Source organism: Engraulis encrasicolus, chromosome 16 (genome assembly GCF_034702125.1).
Source record: "Engraulis encrasicolus isolate BLACKSEA-1 chromosome 16, IST_EnEncr_1.0, whole genome shotgun sequence".
NCBI lineage: Eukaryota > Metazoa > Chordata > Actinopteri > Clupeiformes > Engraulidae > Engraulis > Engraulis encrasicolus.
In genome coordinates this window covers 13,375,434-13,398,826 of record NC_085872.1, presented here as the reverse complement: position 1 = coordinate 13,398,826, position 23,393 = coordinate 13,375,434, and the positions used below count along the sequence as shown (strand labels likewise).

General features: G+C 40.1%; 1 protein-coding gene across 1 annotated transcript; it reads right to left on the bottom strand.

Annotated features, from left to right (window-relative positions):
• Positions 1-1,461: 1,461 nt before the first annotated feature.
• On the bottom strand, positions 1,462-17,465 carry LOC134465986 (uncharacterized). The gene is made up of 18 exons (XM_063219885.1): positions 17,363-17,465; positions 14,755-14,807; positions 14,225-14,269; positions 13,664-13,900; positions 12,917-13,138; positions 11,763-11,984; positions 10,864-11,082; positions 8,729-8,965; positions 7,985-8,311; positions 6,875-7,291; positions 5,411-6,181; positions 4,654-4,666; positions 3,558-3,728; positions 3,322-3,524; positions 2,896-3,212; positions 2,716-2,777; positions 2,491-2,624; positions 1,462-2,195 (listed from the first exon to the last, which is right to left on the bottom strand). Exons 2-18 carry the CDS (start codon positions 14,792-14,794, stop codon positions 2,059-2,061), a joined length of 3,774 nt encoding a protein of 1,257 aa, XP_063075955.1. The 5' UTR covers positions 14,795-14,807; positions 17,363-17,465; the 3' UTR covers positions 1,462-2,058.
• Positions 17,466-23,393: the final 5,928 nt, after the last annotated feature.

Here is a 23,393-nt window from a genome sequence, read left to right as displayed (position 1 = left end):
CACACACACACACACACACACACACACACACACCACCACCACCAACACCACTAACAGTCATATTTGAGGTCAAATCTGCTCGCTATTTAAACATCATATGGGGAGGTCAACTGCTATACTCCATAATGCTCCTAAAATGTATGGACTGACCATATCATTTAAAGCATGTCTTCTAAAGCAGTGTTGGGGATCTTTACCATGATAGACCTTGTCTGCTGTACTTCACCAGCTCTTGAAGGGCAAAGAAGACCATGCATTCAGTTACATCTTTTGAAGGCAAGTCAAGGTTAATGAGACCTTGTTGGGCTACACATGCACTAGATGTCATAATTGTTCCATCAATAGGCCTACTGTGCATGTGAAATTCCAGTTTTTAGTGAATGATGGGTGTGTCTGTGAATAAATAGCCATGCCCTTTTTTCATATAACATGTTCTTTTCATTTACATCTGGTGCCATTAGTGTGATACAATAATACAACAATAATATTACTGCATAGTGCATCATAACTTGATAGATTGGGGAATGTTGATTATTTTCTTTGTTTGTAATAGACATTACAAATATTTTCTTAGGCAGTACAGAACATTTATGATAAAACATAACACAAAAGGTCATTGAATGTCCCATTACAGGATGGGGTAGCAGCATGCGAAGGTTGCCAAATTATTTTTAAATTATTAAATTAATGGCTAAACTATAATGTGGCATTTTAGAGTCATAAAGTAGAACAGAGTAACCCAAATTACAACAAAGAGGCTATAGATCGGTTCTAATTTTTTTGTTTTCCCCTGACTGCGCGAACCTGGCTGCGCACAACTCAACCTCTGATTGTTGGAAACCGCTGTCGGTCAAAAAAAAAGCTCACGTGGTTGGCTGACAGTGTCTTGACCCTCCTCACAACACTGTGTTTATATATATTTAAAAAAACATGTATAGGAGGAGCCAGTTATTGATCTTGATCTTTCCCTTCTTTAAAATCGCTATGGCCAGGAAATGTCAATGCAATGTCTATAGCTTTTGCCACTTTATCATGCGAAGGCAAGCAAAAAAGTGACAGTGGTCCGTGGGTAAGTTCCGATTCAAGCAAAAACATGACCCCCCCCTTCATATTCATATAAATGTTGCAAATTTAACTCGCAATTTTAAGCATTAAACTGTTACAGTTGAAGTACATTGGACCACTTTAGACCTCTTGCCATGTTTATCACTAATTTGAGAGCGTTGAAAGGCCTTCTCCATTCTTCAATGTATCTTAAACATCATGCCCATACGTTGTGTTGCACAACTACACGTTTGTCCTATGGCTTTATACTTTACTCCACATGAAATCACTTATTCATGCTGAATTTCATCCATAGTAACCATTTACCTCGCTTAGCCTTTAATCCTCAGGGAAATGGGGATAATGAGTCTATAGCATAGAGGTTTACATAATCAAAAGATTTGCACACACTAAAACTAGTGAAAGGCACATTTAATATTAGTTGAATAGTTGCATTGAATATTCACGTGATGCATTTACAGTAGATGTTGCAGTGTTCAAGTGAGTGGAATGTAAACCCTCAAAGTTAACAGCAGGCACATACATTTAATTTTAGGCCTGTACACTTGCGTTATACTTCTTCTCAATGTCATATTTTCCCTGAAGCCAGTGCATGCATCTAATATAGTTATAACATGGAACATGATGAAGAACATGTACAAAAATAATTTATGCTAACCAAATACACAGATATCAAAATAATTATGTAACACATTGAGAATACTTGTTCAAACCAGAACTGGGGGTTAACATTTAGCATGTGTTGTGTTACAATACAATAACATACAATCGTCTAGACATTTTATTTAGATAAACATAAATACATTGTAGAAACACTGCATACATACATTTTTAAAAGGGAAGGATTTACCTGCCTGTCATACACTGCTAAGAAAATGCACCTTTGCATTGTTAATCCTACGATTTCTAGTGCAGGTTTTTTCTTTTGTCCAACCATGGTATAGCTTAATACAGGTCACCTTATTGTCCAACAGCTTTAGACACTCCTAGAACTTATAAGATCAGACCTTGTAGAACAACAAGCAGACCTGCTAGAACTAAGGTAACAAGAGAAGCAGATGACGTAGTTCCCGCTGCTGTGGTCGCTGCTGTGGTCGTTGTTGGGGCCGACGTAGTAGTTGTAGCAGTGCCTAGTTTAGGTTAAAAAAAAACAGTGTTTGAAGATTGAAGATGTATTACATTCATTGTGTCTAACTGTTTAATTCAACACTTGAGATTTTCTTTTACTTAAGACATGTAAAAGTTCTATCTTTTACCTGACATGTAATACTGTCGAAACATGTCAGGTAAAAGATATAGAACTTTTACAAGTCTTAAATAAAAGGAAATCTAAAGTGTAGTGTTAGATGATTGTAAACCAAATACTTCTAGAATGTCATGCACTACATGTTGTTTGTGTATTTGCAAAAATGTTTCAAAATTTACCTGCACTGACACTACCCTCAACCAGATTCAGAGTGGTAGAGTTTGTTTTCAAGGGTTCTTCCACTGCGGTGGAAGATGGAACTGAACTTGTGCTGTTGAAGACAAGCTCGGAGTTGACACCAATCGATCCCGAACTGAAAAAAAACAGGCATTATAAGAATGATCAAAATGTTGATCAATGTCTCTGTACTTTAATCTGGAATTATATTACCACTGTTTACTTACAAGAATGATATGACCCTGCAGCGTACATATGTGGGGAAGAGGATGATGTAGAAGCTGTTCAACTGTTACAAAACATCAAAGATAAGTTAAAATACAAATAGCAACAATAGAGGGTATGTATTCACACATTCACATTTCAATATTTAAAGATGTTAAATTTAAGTTAATCAAAAGCCTTACCTGAGTTACCACTTCTAATTCAAGCGTTTTGTACGCCTCTGAACTGCTATCAAGAAGATTAGAGGTGAATGTCCGATTGAGCCTGAAAGACAGGTCAATTTTCCCCTCAGTTGCAGATGGAGGATCCGTATTTACTGTTGTTGTTGTAGCAACGGTTGTTGTTGTAGCAGCTGCTGTTGTAGTTGCAGCAGCTGCAGTGGTAGTTGTTGCTTTCGTTGTTGTAGTTGCAGCAGCTGCAGTGGTAGTTGTTGCTTTCGTTGTAGGTGCAGGGGTTGGACCAGCTGTAGGAGCAGGTGTTGGTGCAGGGGTTGGACCAACTGTAGGTGCAGGGGTTGGTGCAGGGGTTGGACCAACTGTAGGACCAGCTGTAGGTGCAGGGGTTGGACCAACTGTAGGTGCAGGGGTTGGGGCAGGGGTTGGACCAACTGTTGGAGCTGGGGTTGGTGCAGGGGTTGGACCAACTGTAGGTGCTGGGGTTGGTGCAGGGGTTGGACCAACTGTAGGTGCAGGGGTTGGGGCAGGGGTTGGACCAACTGTAGGTGCTGGTGTGCTTGCAGGGGTTGGACCAACTGTAGGAGCTGGGGTTGGGGCAGGGGTTGGACCAACTGTAGGTGCAGGGGTTGGACCAGCTGTTGGTGGAGAAGTAGGAGCAGAAGTCGGACTAACAATTGGAGCTGGAGTTGTTGCAGCTGCTGGTGTTGAGGTGGTGCCGGGTGTCATTACAGGAGTTGTCCCAGCCGTCGTTCCTGGAGTTGGAGTGACTGTCGGTGCGGCTGTCGTTCCTGGAGCTGGAGTGACTGTCGACGCGGCTGTTGGAGGAGCTGTTGTTCTGACTGTAGGGAAAGATGGAATCAAAATTGTCAAAGACAGCATACACATTAAAGATGTATGAGTATTCGTGTCATTCAACCTCTATGCCAAATGGTCAATGGTTAAAAAAGATGGATATTCCACGTAAATGTTTCATTCATAACTTGTGTATTCAACCCCTTTTATGCACTTGCGTGGTTGGTAATGGTTTGGTTTTGGTAATGGCAATATTATATTATTATATATGCAACACTGGATGGAAGTCTGCCATGTCACAGCTTTGCTTGCCAATGTTATTAACATTGCCATGTTTTGCTAAGTGAACTTAAACGTAGACTTTTTTCGCACACCTCAGCTGGCCGGTGTGTCGGAGATGGCCCATGGGTCACTCAGCAAACAACCTAAAGAAACTCCCGCACACTGACCATTTCGTTGTTCTTTCTTTAATAAATGATGTTTCGGTACTAGACCTTCATCAGGCAATCTCAGAGGTTTCGGTACTAGACCTTCATCAGGCAAGATAGCCTGATGAAGGTCTAGTACCGAAACGTCGTTTATTGAAGAAAGAACAGCGAAATGGTCAGTGTGCGGGAGTTTCTTTAAGTTGTTTGCTAAGTGAACTGACATTTCTTTGATACCTTGCCTTCCAAAAAAAGATTATGTGTATCAGGCCTCCCTGATATCGAGTCATCATAAATGTGGCCTTGTGACCTACCATTGGTAGATGTTTGAGCTTTTAGAGGCGTTTCAGTTGTTACGACTTCGGATGTTGATGCTCGTTCTAATACTGAGGTTAAGCCTGAGGTAGAAACTGTGGTCATTGATGATGTGTCTGTGGTTTGTAATGTTAAGAGTGATGTTGAGGATAATGCAGTGGTTTTAAGTGTTTGAGTGGACATTCTTGGTGTCATTGTGGAGGGGTGAGATGTTTGTTGATCTGAAGATGACATTGAGGTGAGGCCTGTGGTAGAGATTGTGTGTGAGTATGTGGAGAGATGTGATGTCGACATTGATGTCTTTGATGTCTCTGTGGAGAGGTGGGAAGATATTTGTTGTTCTGGAGATGTGGTGAAAGAAGAGGGAGTTGATGATTGACTTTGTGATGTTGAAACCCCCAAATTGGTGTAAATATGGAGATTATTGGATGACCCAGAACTGATATTGTTGCTGTCACTGTTTGCTGTTATCTCAGTAAAGTTGACTTAAGGGGATATCCCCCCCCCCCTATTCTATGTGGTGGCTCAAACACCTGGGGTGCCACTGGCCCTGACAAGACAAAGGGGCACTTTGGGGTGGGGGGTTGCCGTATATAAGCTCACCTTAGAAATTCCTCTGGGAGTCTCATCAAACCTCTGAATGGGGCTCCAACCTCTGTCTTTCTCTCCCTCTCTCCCTCTCTCTTTCTCTCTCTCTCTCTCTCTCTCTGTCTATCTTGGGTAAACTGTATTTGATTTCACTGTATCCTATGTAACCTACAGTAGCGTTGAGTTAAATGTAATGTTACCTTGCAGTTGATAATTAAATTGTCATATAACTTTCATTCATTTGTATCTCCTCATCTGTATCATGCCATTTGCCTTTCCTGTGTCTTAAGTCAAGTTAACACTGCTTCTGTTTCAAATGCCCACTCCTTTCCGTCGTTGGTTAGGAATAAAGTGGAGGGAAAAGTTATTTTATACTTTTACAGATGAATGCTTAGGTGTACTGAATTCAGGTGTGGGCACTAATGCAGAAGTGATGGTGTCAGATTTCAATGTAGAGATTTGTGTTGAAACGGCTGATGTGCTGAGCTGTGTTGCTAAAGAGCTCATTGGACTTTTTGATGTGGCCGTCTCAGTTGCAAGGGATGTTGGAATTGAAGATTCACTGGCTGTTACAGTGATGGCTGATGATGCAGACAGAACTGATGTAAAAGCAGATGTTAGAGTTGGAGATGCCGATGTGCTTGACCTACCAGTTACAGCTGTTTGAGCACTTGAGGTTAGTTGAGTTGTTAGTGACGACACAGGTGAAGACACAGGGTTTGATGTTGACTCGGACACAGGTGTTAGAGTTGGAGATGCTGATGACGAGGAGGCAAGGGTAGAGGCTGAGGTAGACTCTGTTGCCACAGATGTTAGAGTTGGAGATGGAGAGTTAGAGGAGGCAAAGGTAGAGGCTGAGGTAGACTCTGTTGGCACAGATACAGAGGAGGGGGAGAGTGACGTAGACTGGGGTTCTGTTGTGGAGTGTTGAGGTGAGCTTGTTACTGCCCCTGATGTGGACTCAGAGACTGTGTTTAGGGTTGAGAATGTGTTGAGATTTGCTGTTGTTGGTGTCATTGATGTTAGAGTTGGAGATGGAGAGTCAGAGGAGGCAAAGGTAGAGGCTGAGGGAGACTCTGTTGGCATTGCAGAGGAGGCCAAAAGGGACGTAGACTGGGGTTCTGTTGTTACAGCTTCTGATGTTGATGGTTCTGCTGACATTGAGGTGAAACCTGTAGTAGACATTGTGTTTAGTGATAAGTAGTTGTTAGTTGATATAGATGTTGGAATTGAAGGTTCACTGGCTGTTAAAGGGATGGCTGATGATGCAGACAGAACAGGGGGTGCATTTCTCGAAACCATAGTTGCTAACTACGTTAGCTACTTTGTTGTTTGCAAAGCACTTTTCCATTGGCAACCACCCAAGTTGCTAACTGGCTAACAACTACACTTTCGAGAAACAAATTAAGATAGAAATATGTTCTCTGACAAAATTATGGATAGTTTAGTTAGTCACAAGCAGAATGTTATAGCTCAACACTTGGAAAAGCCATAATGTTGGAAGAATTTTAGACATGAAGAATGCTACTCCTCCTCTATAGTCTACTATTCCCTGTAGTCTTTCACTTAATTATACAACCGCACCATTGTCCATCATTTAAAAATGTAGTAGTTATAAATGTTAGTAAAGTAGTTACAAGTATGTATTAGTATTTTGTTAGTAATTGTATCACTATTGTACTGTTATAAAAGAATATACATCATATTGTCAGAGAGACTGGATACCTCTGATATCGCTTATATCTCTGACATTGTCGCAGTTTTGTGAGCGCTGTGTATTAAGTGTGATCCAAACAATACAAATGTATTAATTTATGATGTAAGGGCTGTTCATCTGACTCCCCATGATAATGTGTTTGACCTACCAGTTACAGATGTTTGAGCTGTTGAGGTTAGTTCAGGTGTTAGTGATGATGAAGACACAGGGATTGAGGTTGACTCGGATACAGGTGTTAGAGTTGGAGATGGAGAGTCAGAGGAGGTAATTTCTAATGTTGACATCATTGCTGGTGATGAAGAGACAGGGGCTGTGGCTGACTCTGATACAGCTGGAGATGGAGAGTCAGAGGAGGTCATTTCTAATGTTGACGTCATTGCTGGTGATGAAGAGACAGGGGCTGTGGCTGACTCTGATACAGTTGGAGATGGAGAGTCAGAGGAGGCAAAGGTAGAGGCTGAGGGAGACTCTGTTGGCATTGCAGAGGAGGCCAAAAGGGACGTAGACTGGGGTTCTGTTGTTACAGCTTCTGATGTTGATGGTTCTGCTGACATTGAGGTGAAACCTGTAGTAGACATTGTTTTTAGTGATAAGTAGTTGTTAGTTGATATAGATGTTGGAATTGAAGGTTCACTGGCTGTTAAAGGGATGGCTGATGATGCAGACAGAACAGGGGGTGCATTTCTCGAAACCATAGTTGCTAACTACGTTAGCTACTTTGTTGTTTGCAAAGCACTTTTCCATTGGCAACCACCCAAGTTGCTAACTGGCTAACAACTACACTTTCGAGAAACAAATTAAGATAGAAATATGTTCTCTGACAAAATTATGGATAGTTTAGTTAGTCACAAGCAGAATGTTATAGCTCAACACTTGGAAAAGCCATAATGTTGGAAGAATTTTAGACATGAAGAATGCTACTCCTCCTCTATAGTCTACTATTCCCTGTAGTCTTTCACTTAATTATACAACCGCACCATTGTCCATCATTTAAACATGTAGTAGTTATAAATGTTAGTAAAGTAGTTACAAGTATGTATTAGTATTTTGTTAGTAATTGTATCACTATTGTACTGTTATAAAAGAATATACAACATATTGTCAGAGAGACTGGATACCTCTGATATCGCTTATATCTCTGACATTGTCGCAGTTTTGTGAGCGCTGTGTATTAAGTGTGATCCAAACAATACAAATGTATTAATTTATGATGTAAGGGCTGTTCATCTGACTCCCCATGATAATGTGTTTGACCTACCAGTTACAGATGTTTGAGCTGTTGAGGTTAGTTCAGGTGTTAGTGATGATGAAGACGCAGGGATTGGGGTTGACTCGGACACAGGTGTTAGAGTTGGAGATGGAGAGTCAGAGGAGGTAATTTCTAATGTTGACATCATTGCTGGTGATGAAGAGACAGGGGCTGTGGCTGACTCTGATACAGTTGGAGATGGAGAGTCAGAGGAGGCAAAGGTAGAGGCTGAGGGAGACTCTGTTGGCATTGCAGAGGAGGCCAAAAGGGACGTAGACTGGGGTTCTGTTGTTACAGCTTCTGATGTTGATGGTTCTGCTGACATTGAGCTGAAACCTACAGTGGTAGACATTGTGTTAAGTGATGAGGGTGTTGAGAGTTGTAATGTTGACATCAACATGGATGTCTTTGGTGTTTCTGTGGAGAGAGTGTTTGTTGGTTTGTTGAGGGGTGATTTGTTGGTTACTAGATCTGAGGATGTGGTGAAGTCTAAGGGAGTTGATGATTGAGTTTGTGATGTTGAAGCCAAATTGGGGTTTGACGACTGCTGACGTGTACTGAATTCAGGTGTGGCCACGAATGAGGATATGGTGGTGTCATATTGCAATGTAGAGATTAATTTGTGTTGAAAACGACTGGCGGGTCAGGAGTCGAACCGGCAACCTTTGGGCTAAAAGTCTGACGCCCTGACTGCTTACCCACGACTGCCCATATCAGATGTTAGAGTTGGAGATGCTGGTGCGTTTTACCTACCAGTTACAGATGTTTGAGCGGCTGAGGTTAGTTCAGGTGTTAGTGATGATGAAGACACAGGGATTGAGGTTGACTCAGACACAGGTGTTAGAGTTGGAGATGCTGATGACGACGAGACAAAGGTAGAGGCTGAGGGAGACTCTGTTGGCATTGCAGAGGAGGGCAAAAGGGACGTAGACTGGGGTTCTGTTGTTACAGCTTCTGACGTTGATGGTTCTGCTGACATTGAGGTGAAACCTGAGATAAAAACTATGTTTAGTGGTGATGGTGTGGTGAGTTGTAATGCATGATCGATATAGCCTGGTCCTGACCATCCCATAATACCACCATTAAGTATGAAGCCAATCCTTTGGCAGAAGTACGCAGGATGGCACGAGAGGCTATGATCAGAAGCGATTCTAGGGTTAGGTGGGGCCCCAAGCCCAAAATGCAAAAGAATGAACATTTGAACCAAAACCAACACTACTGTAATACAGTATGGGCTGTTATTTGGGCTTGTATGGGCTTGGGGACCCCAAGCGGCTGCCTGCCTTGCCTGGTGGCAAGATGCGCTATTATCGATATTGGTGATACAGCAGAAGATTGTGTTTGAAGGTTTAATGTTTTTTGATGTCTCTGTGAAGGGGTGGGCATATGTTTATTGATCTGAATATGTGGTGATACTTGAGGAATTTGATGACTGAGCTTGTAGTGACGATACTGAAGATAGGTTTGATTATTGGTAAGCTGTATTAGCTTAGACAATTCAACAGATTTAAGTGTTAGGATGGATGTTTACACTGTTTGTAATTTTGTCCTATTTCGTGGAAAGATAGTGGGAAAATATTTGTTGGTCTGAAGATGTGATTGAACCTGCGAAAGTTGATTGAGCTTTTGATGTTAATGAAATTGCTTTGCTCTGAAATTAACATTGATGAAAAAGATGGTGTTGGCATTTTTTGAAAATCTGATGTTCAAATATACTCGGATAGAGAATGATACAACATGGAATGCAGCATTTACAAACATTGAAAATGAAATGTGGTGGTACATGTCAATCTTTGATTTTCTTGTGGTTACTATTTGTGTATTTAAAATAGTATTTTAAAAATAGTCGGATTAATTACAGATTTAATTCTATAATTTGAATTCTAGGACATAGAGATCCCAAATGAAATGTTGGTGACGTTCTGGAACTAGGCATATTTTGTTTTTTGTTTTAAAAGAAAGAAAAACACCTAGGCATAGCTTGTGCATAACGCAACATGTAAAATTCATTATTTTAGTATCATGGCCTTATGAAGTAATTTACTGTTAAACACACTTTAGCAGATACAGACATTTTCAATGTGCCACAAAAATTTATATTTGCAAGCCTTAAACCAGCACAGGATGGACAAAATGAGATTAGGTGAATATTTTCATTGAATAAAAGCCCAAATGCAACCCAAAGACTAAGCTTAACTTGTCTTTGTGACTTGTGCCTACCACTGACGTGTTTTGCCAATGACTATAACTGCAATAATGAATTAATTGCAAAATGATTGTAATTAATTAATCACGATTAGTGCACTAATCTGACAGCTCTAATTTTAAAAGCATTGCTAATGTAATGTAGGTGAATCATTATCGAAGCACAAAGCATGCAGCTGCTGAGATAATATGCTTTTATGTCTAGCCACATGTCTGTCTACTCTCCATGTTATAGAATATAGACAGAATACAGAATTCACATCATACGTTTCAGCCTGCAACTTAATTTAAATACATTTGGGAAGACTTGGATTTTTTCAAATTCTGAACTTAAAAGTCTCCAAAGCACACTATGATATGACTTTATGTTTTGGACTGTACTAAGCTCTACCTTATCCAAAACTGCAAGTATCCCTCTCTATAGACTGCTACTCAGACACTTTTGTTTCACTACATCAATAACATTAACTTGATAGTCTTCAGTTTGTGCAGAACTCTGCTGCTTGAATCAGAACCCCTTCATTTCACCAAATTGCCACGGCACCAAAGTATCTCCACTGCCTCCCTGTTGAACCAATCAGAATCAGTGTCAGAATTCTAATTCACACTTTCATGGACATCCATGTCCTCCTCGGCCCTGTGGGAATTACAGTTATTTGGAGAATGTCTCACTCTTGACTCACCAGTGTCAGTTGTCTGGTCGATTGAGGTCATTTCTAATGTTGATGAAGAGACAGGGGCTGTGGCTGACTCTGATACAGTTGGAGATGGAGAGTCAGAGGAGGCAAAGGTAGAGGCTGAGGGAGACTCTGTTGGCATTGCAGAGGAGGCCAAAAGGGACGTAGACTGGGGTTCTGTTGTTACAGCTTCTGATGTTGGTTCTGCTGACATTGAGGTGAAACCTGTGGTAGACATCGTGTTTACAGTCTTTTCTTGATGTCTGGTTGTTTGTAGCACGAAGAACTTCTGAATGACATGTGTTTCCCTAAACCAGGGGTGGGGAACCTATGTCTCGACCTTTTTCATTCAAAGGGCCACTTCAACTTCCTCCAAGGGCCGTAAAAGTCCTCTAAGGGGCGTACTATGAACACAAACCAGGATTTCCCCCTGCACTTTAGGCGTACATTGAAGGCAGCCACCTTTAAAATAGACCCCACCTTCTCCAGGTCCCATGAAAAATAACTTAATTGTATTGCAAATGTAATTTCTAAGATTGCTTTACAGAACATGTCATATTTCATTTGAAGCTGCATAACATTAAAATTATATCGGGAATAGGATAAAATGGTCTCAAGGGGCCTCGAGACATAGGCTCCCCACCCCTGATATAAACGATAGGACCATGGAAGTGAGCTATGTGCACAGTATGTCAAAAGAACAAAAAACAGACTAAAATGTATGTTGATAATCAAGATGATGTATAAAAGCAGGCAAGCGATAGGCAAGCTAACACATGTAAATACATGTGTTATTTTCTACATTTTTAGGAGTAGTGTATATTTATTAGATATGCACTTCAGACTTATTCACCATACATTCCAGTAACCTGGAAATGGTGACGACTGTCTCACTCTTGACTCACCAGTGTCAGTTGTCTGGTCGATTGAGGTCATTTCTAATGTTGATGAAGAGACAGGGGCTGTGGCTGACTCTGATACAGCTGGAGATGGAGAGTCAGAGAAGGCAAAGGTAGAGGCTGAGGGAGACTCTGTTGGCATTGCAGAGGAGGCCAAAAGGGACGTAGACTGGGGTTCTGTTGTTACAGCTTCTGATGTTGATGGTTCTGCTGACATTGAGGTGAAACCTACAGTGGTACACATCGTGTTAAGTGATGATGGTGTGGTGAGTTGTAATGGGAAAACCCGGGGTATGCTTGCTGTGTGACTTAACTTACACGTGCAACCATGTGCAAGCAAGTGCACCTTCTTTCTTCAGAATTATCAGAGCACTACACACTATATTTGAAGTATCGTGTAGGGGGCAGATAGCCAACGGGTCTCTCATTACTATTTTCACCATTGTTTAAAACACGCATGGCAACGTGGTCATGCACGAAAAGTACACGCACACGTGTCCTGCAGCAAGCATACCCCAGGGCTTATACTGACATTTGTAATACCGAACGTAATGCGTAACAGTAAAATATGAATAGACGGGTAAAAATGGTGAGTGACTGGTTTTAGAATCTACCTGCCAAAGTGGCTGTTGGGGAAAACACCTTAATTTTCACCCCTGTGTTACTGGTGTCATTGTGAAGGGTTGGGTAAATGTTTGTTAACCTTGATATGTTATGAAGTCTGAGAGAACTGATTGCTCTGATATTGCGATGTTGATTCTAAATTTACGTAGCTTAAATTTGATGAATACCTATGAAGGAATAATGAGAAAAGATAGATTGATTGATTGATTGATTGACAGATAGATTTATTTCAAAGTATGTTCTTTACTTTTTAATACCATACAGAGCACATCAATTGACGTGTCAACGGAAGGAAATGAAAAAAACAAAAATGAAAAATTGGATATCCTGACAAACATTAGGGAAAACTACACAGCTCATTGAACAAAGCTGCCACAGGCAAACGAGACTACCACTGTAGGGAGACGATAATCAAGATGATGTATGAAGGTGGGGTGTGAATTGCCATTTTTGAAGTAAGGTATGCTTACAAGAGTTTCCTACATCATACATTCTAATAACCTGAAATGATGACGACTGTTTCACTCTTGACTCACCAGTGTCAGTTGTCTGGTCGATTGAGGTCATTTCTAATGTTGATGAAGAGACAGGGGCTGTGGCTGACTCTGATACAGCTGGAGATGGAGAGTCAGAGGAGCCAAAGGTAGAGGCTGAGGGAGACTCTGTTGGCATTACAGTGGAGGCCAAAAGGGACGTAGACTGGGGTTCTGTTGTTACAGCTTCAGATGTTGATGGTTCTGCTGACATTGAGGTGAAACCTACAGTGGTAGACATTGTGTTTAGAGATGATGTTTCAGTGAGATGCAATGATGACATTGATATTGATTATACTGCAGGAGAGATTTTGTTTGAGATTTCATGTGTCATGGTCATGGAATGTATAATGGTTAATGGCTGCATATTATTGCTTTTCCCTGACCGCCGCTTCGCATCCACTCCCACTACAGATTTTTTGTGTTAAGGACAAAGTTGTGTGCTGTCTATATGGTTAGATAGAACTTTACAAATAATCACGTATAATATTTGATTATTGTCAGAAATGTAATCGGCTGGACTGCCATTCAACACGTTAAGTGATTCTGATAGTTTTATCGCATATCGCAAATTCTCATGCAGCTACCATACAAGGAATCGAGCTGGGGAAAAGTGGAATATTATACAATATGGCTTTAAGTTTTGGAGGACAATATTTTCGAGATGGCAGACTTCGTGGATGGATTTTCACCAAATTGTGTGTGCTTACACTAATAGGTATGGAACTGACTGTCTGTCTCCGGACTCACCAGTGTCAGTTGTCTGGTCGATTGAGGTCATTTCTAATGTTGACGTCATTGCTGGTGATGAAGAGAGAGGGGCTGTGGCTGACTCTGATACAGCTGGAGATGGAGAGTCAGAGGAGGCAAAGGTAGAGGCTGAGGGAGACTCTGTTGGCATTGCAGAGGAGGGCAAAAGGGACGTAGACTGGGGTTCTGTTGTTACAGCTTCAGATGTCGATGGTTCTGCTGACATTGAGGTGAAACCTACAGTAGTAGACATTGTGTTAAGTGAGAGTCTGAGCTGTTATATCAATTGTCTTTCAGGAGGAACGGGAATAATCAGTTTTATATATTCATGTACTACAAAAATGTGTTGACACAGGCCCCAAATCTCACATTTTCAGTACTGTACATGAGGGTTCTCATAAACTTAAATGACAAAATAAGGAACGAATGCAGCTTATGTATAGGTATAGCAGACGATGAAGTGACCTGTCCAATGGAAACAATGGTGAGGTGGAGGCTTTCAACCCTGCATCCCCTTAGATTTTATATTGAAATGTAATCTTCATAACTATACAAACTCACCTGATAAAGTTGTACTGGCTTGTGCTTGAACTTCTTTGTAAAGCCCTTCAAATATAAAAAACAAAGTATGCTATAATGAAATGCTATGACATTGTGTGTATGTTAAATTATTCATTGCTTCCTCAAAATTATATGTATATTCCCAGACAATTTATATACTTAAGTGCATTTCTGTATACTGTACATGCTAGGAAAAACATCCTCCTGTGGATCTATCATACATCAATGGTGCATGAGCAAACATTATTGGCACCTGCTATGAGTTCTTGTAAAATGTTTTAGCACATTTAGCTGTGTGATGTATGGATTGTGCTGTACAAATAGGCTACAATTATTGATCTTGTTGCTCTTGTTGTCGCTCTGGACACTGTTCTTTGAAAGCATTGTTGCTAACCAGTTAGCAACTTACTATGTTTCCAATGGGTAATGGTATTGCAACCAAGTAAGTTGCTAACTTAATTAGCAATGTTGTTGTCGAGGAACGCACCCCTGGTTGTTGTTAAAGAAACAAAAACAAAGGTCACCTTTACCTATCAAAGTGAAGCAGACTAGGAGTCGAACTGCCCTCATTTTTTCCCGTTTCCTTTAAAATAAATACACCATAGTTAGAAATGAATGCACACATTCACGAAAGTAATTTATATTGAGCCAAATAACTTTTTGTCATGCAAAACATTATTGGGACATTCCAAAGACCTGTCTAATTCTACTCAACATTTCATACATTCATCTACACTTTTGTCATTGGGGAGCTTGGGTGCAATACACCGGCATTAGTTTTTAATAGCCTACTAAGGGGGGTGTTGGCAGGCTTGTGATGAGGTCGGGGGGGGGGGGGGGACTGAAACTCATCTACTGCTCACCACTTCACAATACACATCAATGAAAAGCCATCTTTCACATTGCCTGGTTCACAAAAATCTCCATTATTACTTCTATCACAGCACTGATGCTGCTGTCATGTGATTTTCTACACCGAGCGGTATACAGTTTACTCTATGCCTGAAAATAACTCTCTACAAATTACAGCTGACTCATGTTCGGACCATTAAGTGCTGTGGCTTCATAGTGATTGTATAAATTCAAGTATGAAAAATTCATCTCTTAACGTTAAATATGCATGGAAAGATCAAATTTGGCAATTGGCAGCACAGTTTCAATGAACAGCAGTTGCAATCCCTACTCTGGCCAAATCCTACACACTGCACCTTTAACAATTGATGCTCAGGGGATGTAAATTTGCTAAATGCCAAGAGGTGAAAGACCAGCACACCTGTATATCGTTTCTCCCTGTACTCTCACAAGACAGAATTCAAGAGATGACCTATAACCTGTATCCTGATTATCATCGACTTTCACACCTCTTCGAGACTTGCTCTGACCAAGAGCATAGCAATGAACATTTCCCAAATGGCATGGTTGACCCACCTCCCTTGGTACTGGTTGATTGGTTCCCGACAAAGTGGGATTTTTTGGGGGAGATCAGAAATGATATTTACATTGCTCTTGGCCTGACTAGAAGCAGCGCCAAAGGAGTTGCGTCACTAGGAGGGCATGGCCTGGCTATATAACCTGCACATCCTTCATCGAGAGCAGATGATGACAGTCATTGATCAAAACTCTGCAATCACAGTTTCACTGGTGCTGTGTTTGTTAGCCAGGCTGCGCCCTCCAAGTGACGCAACACCTTCAAATCAGATTGCGAGTCTAATAATAATCAGGCAAGTGTTTGTAATGATGTAATATACTTTATCACTATTCTTTTTCTCCCTCTGAAATAACCATAACTGAAAGATTATAGTCAAATGTCAAGGAGATGTGTAGACAGCTATTGGCTACTGAGGCCATACAAAGTGTTCTCTACTCAAATACATGGAGTTTGCACATCTATATAATGAATGTTAGTGATAACCTTAATACAATTAATTGGAACACACTTGAAATCAAAGCAAATTACAGAAAACTGATAAACAGCAGCCATTAGTCTACACCGCATATCGTCTGAATTAAGGACTGGGAGGTCGTGTATAACAGTGCAGTATAAACCCTGTCTCTGTAAACCTGAGTGGCATTTTGGTGAGCCAAAACCTAGATAAACTAACCATACATACAGCTATTTCAAGGTAGAAAGATACATTGAATGAAACACTGGTCTTTCTCCACTGGAAGGTTGTGCATTTTTGTGAAGCCAAAACCTAGATTAAGTACAAGTAACCATGCACACAGCTATTTTAAGGTAGGCCACATAGGTTAAGAGTAGCCTATAGTATGTGAACAGTTATTCAAGCAATTTACCAGCACCGGCGGACCATTGGAAACAGATTATATAAACAAGGCATTGAAGAATGTTGGATGGCATGTTCTTTTTCTAGTGAGTTACACACACCTATGTACCCGGGCTACATTCCCAAAATGCTGCCTCTGGCATGTGATGACATTCATCAATCAATCGATACCAACATCAGCCCATGTTTCAGTGTGTCAAGTCATTACATTTAAACAACATGTTCATCATAAAGCTCAGTATAGCTTTGTTTGTTACTTGTATGTAATAATAATAATAACTATTACAATAATAGTAATTTAAAAAAGAAGAAGAAAAAGAAGAAAAACACTGTCATGAAATCCTAAGAGGAGTTGTCCAAGCTCTTACGTAAGCCTTAGGTGTCGCAGGTGCAATGTAGTTATTTCATTTCTCAAACAATGTTCGGTTATTTGTCTTTCCTCAGAATGGCAATTATTTATTATTTTCTTTGTAAAAAGATCTTGCAAATCCCCCAAGCTCAGAAATGTTCCTTGTAAAATTTTGAATAATTGCTATTTGCTACAATGTATGGCCATGACTTGGTGACATTCCTTAATGAAGATGCCTGGCAGACTGCTGTTAGGCCTATATGGATAAAATCACATCATTCCTCTATTTCAAATAACTGTTTTTAAGATTCCAAATCAGTCAACAAAGAGGATATAATCGCATAACACCATAAAGAGAATATGATCACATAACCATCCCACTGCTCATCCACCTAATTACTGATGCCTTACTGTACAGACTTTTGGACAGCATTATAAACGGGTAGTTTTCATATAACACAAGAGCACATTCCAGCACAGATAAAACACAACATAACATCTTACCTGTTGTTTGAGCTTATCCAAATATCTGTAGTGCAAAGTCAGTGTCTCCGATGAGAAACCCAAGGGTTAATGTGGAGGCTGTCGTACTCTGCCACCCTGTGTGTGCTTGTGAGAAAATGATGCTCAGACTGCACAGGTGGTATGGCTTTTGTGTAGACAGGCAGGTGCATTTTTTTAACCTGAGTGACGTGTTCTGGAAAACAAGAATAGCCTTGGGGTAATTCTCAGCGATGGGGCATGATCATGCGTATTACTGCGGATCATGCCTATTATTGCTGTTGTTTTTTTCTTAACTTTACTATAGAGATTTGATGATGTGATAATCATGATGACGATGATGATGACGATGATTTTTTTTAATGAGGATTTTGCACTATAACAGGATCATTCCATCAACCATCAAATACATTTTATTTTAAAAAGTTGCTTGAAAAGAGAAAAAACTTTTCTTCACCAAGGCACTCCAAAATGTCTTTATTATTATGACATGTCCATTAAGGACTTTAAAATTGCATCATGCCCTGAAGAAGGCTCAACTGCCACTGCGCGTGGGCAATTTTAAAGTCCTTAATGGACATGTCATAATAATAAAGACATTTTTAACTATACTTTTTGGAGTTCCTTGGTGAAGAAAAGTTTTTTCTCTTTTCAAGCAACTTTTTTGACATTGAACCTTCAACCAAAGAGCACCCACAAGAATACTTTTTCCATCTTTCTAAAGGGACAGAGCACACCTGTGACTTCCAAACAATTTATTTAATTTGTTCAAAGATTCTTTTTGGTCTTTTTTTACTTTATTTGATGGGACAGTGTGAGAAGTGGAGAGGAAGCAAATTGGGAGAGAGATGGGGAGGGGTCGGCACTCGTGCAAAGGACCCGGGCCGGGAATCGAACCCAGGTCAGCTGCATGGCAGGCGAGTGCCCTACCGGTTGGCCACGGCAGGGCCTCCATCAAATAGGGTGAATTCAGGTAAATTTGGCCACTTTTCCCCATTCACTTATATGCAAAAAAGTGGCCCAATTTACCCTACTTCACCATACAATTAATAATGTATCATTATCCAGCACTTCCTCCCAAAGAGCACTATAGGCCTATGTTAAACTGATGATGGTTGGGGTGATGGTGGTGTTTTGGTATGCCTATGGCTCTAAGGAGTCACCTAGGGCTGACGGCATGTAGGGAGTATTGTAAAATCCGAAAGAAGGGGGGGGGGTGACCAGTAATCACATTGCTACAGAGTCATTCAGCTATGTAATACAATGACGCACACAAATTCAATTTCACAAACTATTTTATTAACATGTTTTTAGTTGAAGTACTTGAAAGCAGGAACAAACATAAGTGTTGGGGCGGGGGGAGATACCGTCTTATACGCATGTCTTACACTTAGACTAGAGAATGCACAGCCCCTCAAGTGACAATCAGACTACACCTTCCTCTGGTGAAGGACAACATCAATCACATGATCATACATAATTGTCATTTAATGTGCTAAAGAGTGCAGAAAGAGAAAAGAGATGAAAAAGAAACTCGGCCTATATTGTGTTATAAAGAGTTATAGATAGTAGATAATTAACTAACTACCACCAAAGGCAGATGAGAATAAAGCTGTTTTTGATTTCTTTTTAAAACGAGATACTGTTGGGGCAGTTCTAATTTCAGAAAAAAATGTCTGTAAAGTTTTAAAGCAATAAATTGTTATTTTTGTACCATATCTTTCTCTCCTTAAATGATTACATTTACGACTCCTGCACGCTTGCCACAGTGCACCTCTACGCATTCCTGAAATGAACATTCCACACATTAGATTTGTATTAGATTACAGCTTCCTTCCTACTCCTTGATTGTTTACTCTTCAGACATTACACATGCCACACTTGTTGTTGGTAACCGCAGACAGTTTGCCAGCAACTATGTTCAGCTCACCAAGAGCCACTCCTACTTGTGAGTTTCGAAACCACAAAGCACTCCACCCAACCGCACCCCTACACGCATCTACACTCACTCACCGTCATAAGTTAATCACTTAAGCTTACGCATACGTAGGCTACGTCTTTGCGGTTTGGTAACCGCTGTGTTACGTTTCATTCAACAAATAGCATTATTATTATGCTGAATGTGCTCACTGCTTTCATAGCTCAGATTACTACGCATTTGAGAATGCATTGATAGATAGACACCCACGGTATCAGACGTTTACTCACAGCTGTGAAATGTTTTGACTGATTAGCTAAAAATAGTGAGCTGGGAAGGCCTAGTTTAAAGTGGGTAAATCCTGGCCCTGCCATGGCTTGGACGGTGGGGCACTGCACTGTTGCGCCGGGGGACCCGGGTTCGATTCCGGCCCGGGGTCATTTCCAGATCCTTCCCCGTCTCTCTCTCCAACTCGCTTCTTGTCTTATCTAATAAAAGCATAAATCCCCTAAAAATAATTCAAAAAGCAGGTAAATCCTTTATGGTCTTAAGGGAATGTACTGGTATATACATGTAGTGTGCATCACATTAAAGACTCATGTATCACAATATAAAACACAGACTGAAATGTTGCCTCTTTGATGTGACGCAGGCTCATTACTGTGGTGTTGTGTCAAGTCAAGTCAAGTCCGCTTTTATTGTCAGTTTTTTCATATGCACAGGTCATACAAGGACATTGAAATTACATTTCACTCTCTATACCATGAAATGACATAGACATTCACAGGACTGACATTTACAGACTGACATCAAAGTGCAACACAGGACAAGTAACACTGATGGGCCAATAACAGTAAAGTGATGAAGTGATGAAATACTGAGCATTTAATAGAGTGTGACAGTGATGGACCAGTGATAAACCAGTAACAATAAGTGATTAGAGTTATAAATAAAAATTAACATTTAACATTGAATATTTAACATAGGGGAAGGGATAGAAGACATAATAATAACAATAATAGTAATAATAGTAAAATACAAAAAAAGTCAAGGCTAGCTGTACTACACATAGTGCAGTCCAGCATAGTCCATTGTGGTTGAGGTATCTGTCAAAGGATGTATTCAGGTATATGATTGATTGTATTAGATTAAACCATGGCATTATGGCAATATCCTATATTGTAATAAGTAAAGAGAAAAATATTTTTGTGTATACCCTCCCTCACAGGCAGCCACTCAGAGGAATCAGAATACACCACAACAAGGAATCCAATTCATTATACTATACAAAACACATAATTGTTCATTATGAACTGGAAGTTATAAGGATAAAGGTCACAGCTATAGAAGATACTCAACAGAATCTTGGGAATTGTTTGGCTGTATCTTTTTGACAGTCCACAGATCTGTGAAACTTGACAGCCACATTTAATGAATGTGGCCAAACTACCAAAGATTAGTACAATTAGGTCTACTTTGCAAAGAAAAACATGTTCAAAGGCATTAAAGTTGTCACAGATGTGTATGAGTTACAAATGTCCACATCAAGAGCACACACTGTCTAGAATTATAACTGAACTGTTATTCTCCTTGATCAATAGTGAAATATCAGGTGAATTTGGTAAGAGACGGATAACATTCTACTGCTGTGACTATGAAGATGACTGTGTCTACTTTCCTCCTCGACTTTCACACTCTTGTCTTGTTTAAAATGTCGTCAGAGCTGAGCTGTTCAGAAATGTGCCTTTTAAAAATGGCATTATGAATGAAGCTATATTATTGAACTAATTCATTAAATTAGGCTATTTGGACTAATTCACTGCATTACTAATAGTTAAATGTTGTTAAATTCACATGTTCTTTTATCTCATTTAGTTGAAATCAAAGGTTGAATGATGCAGTCTATATAAATAGTTGCAACGCATACCCTCAGCTGAAAAGGTTTCTTTTCATGTCAGTGTGCTGTAAAACCCCAGAGGCATTAGAGGTTTTGAGGAGATCCACATCAAAACATGTGACTTTGTTGTTTTACTCTAGGCCTATAGGCTACAGTACTTAATCTGCAACATCACACTGACATAAGGAAGTAAATCATAGAGCCTTGTTTAAAACCATAATTATTATTACTACTACAGAATAGAAACACAACCCAAAACATTCTTTTATTTTTATTTTTATTTGGTCTTTTAAGATTTTATTTGACAGGACAGTGTGAGAGGTGGACAGGAAGCGAATTGGGAGAGAGACGGGGAGCGGTCGGCAAAGGACCCGGGCCGGGAATTGAACACAGGTCAGCCGCATGGTACACGAGTGCCCTACCGGTTGGCCTTGGCAGGGCCAACCCAAAATATTCTAAATAGATTTCAAATGTGTTTCAAATGCTAAATATGTGCTGTGTTTCATAGAGGGCATGCTCGCTTTACATTTAAAACCATACCAAATGAGGCCATGGAGGATACACCATCAGCACCCTGTAATGACCCTGTTTGACCATACAGATACTGCACTACTGTATAGAGATGTCTGTGTATGACTTATTTGGCACGACTCTAAAAATCATGTATAGAGCCTGAAATGGAATGTAGTCAGTGACAGAGAAAGACAGAGGGAGAGCAAAGGAAAGGGGAGAAATGTAATGCAAAACCAGTCCTTGGATTAGTAAAGAGTTATTATAGCCATTACAGTGCAGAGAAACACAATTAACATTAATTAATAAAGCTATTACCCCAGAAAATACAAAGGGTGTGCTTGCATGCACCTAGAATCACTTGCACTGAAGAAATATAGAAAATGTCAAAACATTATTCAGTTGAATGTAGCATTATTAATAGGGTAAAAAAAAAACAATAAAAAGAAAAACAACCGGAAACCAATAGGTACATATTAAGTGGCATTTTATTTATTTGCGTCTGTGGTCTGTATTTATTTACATATTTATTTACATATTTATTTACATATTAACTTATACTGTATGTCTAGCTACTACATCTATTGTGTTTGTACTGTATGTGCGTTTTTTTATTGTAGGCCTATGTGTTTTCATGTCATTCTACTGTGCTGTAAGACAAATTGCCTTTTTAGGACACTATAGCTTTCAAGTGTGTTTCTCTGCCTTTGTCTATAGTGACGCCTAATATGCCTAAGACAGTGTGGCACCTGTCTAGGGTGGACAGTAATGGTGTAACAGCTACCTGTCGCAATTATATCCTGTTTATCGTGTTGTATGTCTTGTTGACGCAGATACCCAATTTAAAGAGAGTCAACATAGAATCAAGAGGTCACATGTCCGTTGTCTGCACTACAGTTGTCTTTACCCTGCAAGAATGAAGTACTGTACCAACGTCATAAACTCACCCGTCAAAGTTGGCTTAAAGGCCCTGGGAGGAAAATCAAAACATTCTATATTTGAGTCTGCAGTCATCTGAATGGCATGCCTCCAAACCAGCACCCATTCCTTACCTGGAAACACCTGACAGAACCCGGTAGGGCCAACGAGTTTTGATGGGTGGGAAGCACTATACACTGCGTCAAGAACATTGTTCAGAACAAAAGAGTAGCTGTGAGTAAGGTCTACGTACGTGTTACCTCATCCAACAGTACAGGACTCTTGGATGATTCACTCAAAGGTCTGTTTTTGTCAAGGTACAAAGTATGTCAAGATGTGTTATCAGTGCAGTAATATACTAGCATGGCTTAGTACCTTAATGTACTATCAACGTTGGATTTTTTTTTTTAAACAGAGGCTTATCTAAAGATGTTTTAGTCACAGGTATCAGAGCACTTAAATGTACACTCACCGGCCACTACATTAGGAACACCTGTTACAACTGCTCATTGAGGCAGATTTCTGATCAGCCAATCACATGGTGGCAACTCAATGCATTTTTGCATGTAGACCTGGTTGAGATGATCTGATGCAATTCAAACCGAGCCTCATAATGGGGAAAAAAAGGTTATATAAATGACTTTGAACATGGCATGGCTGTCAAGCTGAAAGGGCTTGATTTGAGTATTTCAGAAAATACTGATCTACTGGGATATTCACACACAACCATCTCTGGGGCTTACAAAGAATGGTGAGAAAAAGAAAAAAGAATGCAGTGAGCAGCGATTCTG

Bases quoted from the DNA above. Each gene is read 5' to 3' on its own strand.
- LOC134465986 (XM_063219885.1), bottom strand. From the start codon at position 14,794: ATGAGGGCAGTTCGACTCCTAGTCTGCTTCACTTTGATAG. The intron at 6,182-6,874 runs GTAGGTCAAACA...TGTCTACTACAG, and splicing joins AGCTCAAACATCTGTAACTG to GTTTCACCTCAATGTCAGCA. The intron at 3,525-3,557 runs GTCCGACTTCTG...CTCCACCAACAG, and splicing joins AACTCCAGCTCCAATTGTTA to CTGGTCCAACCCCTGCACCT.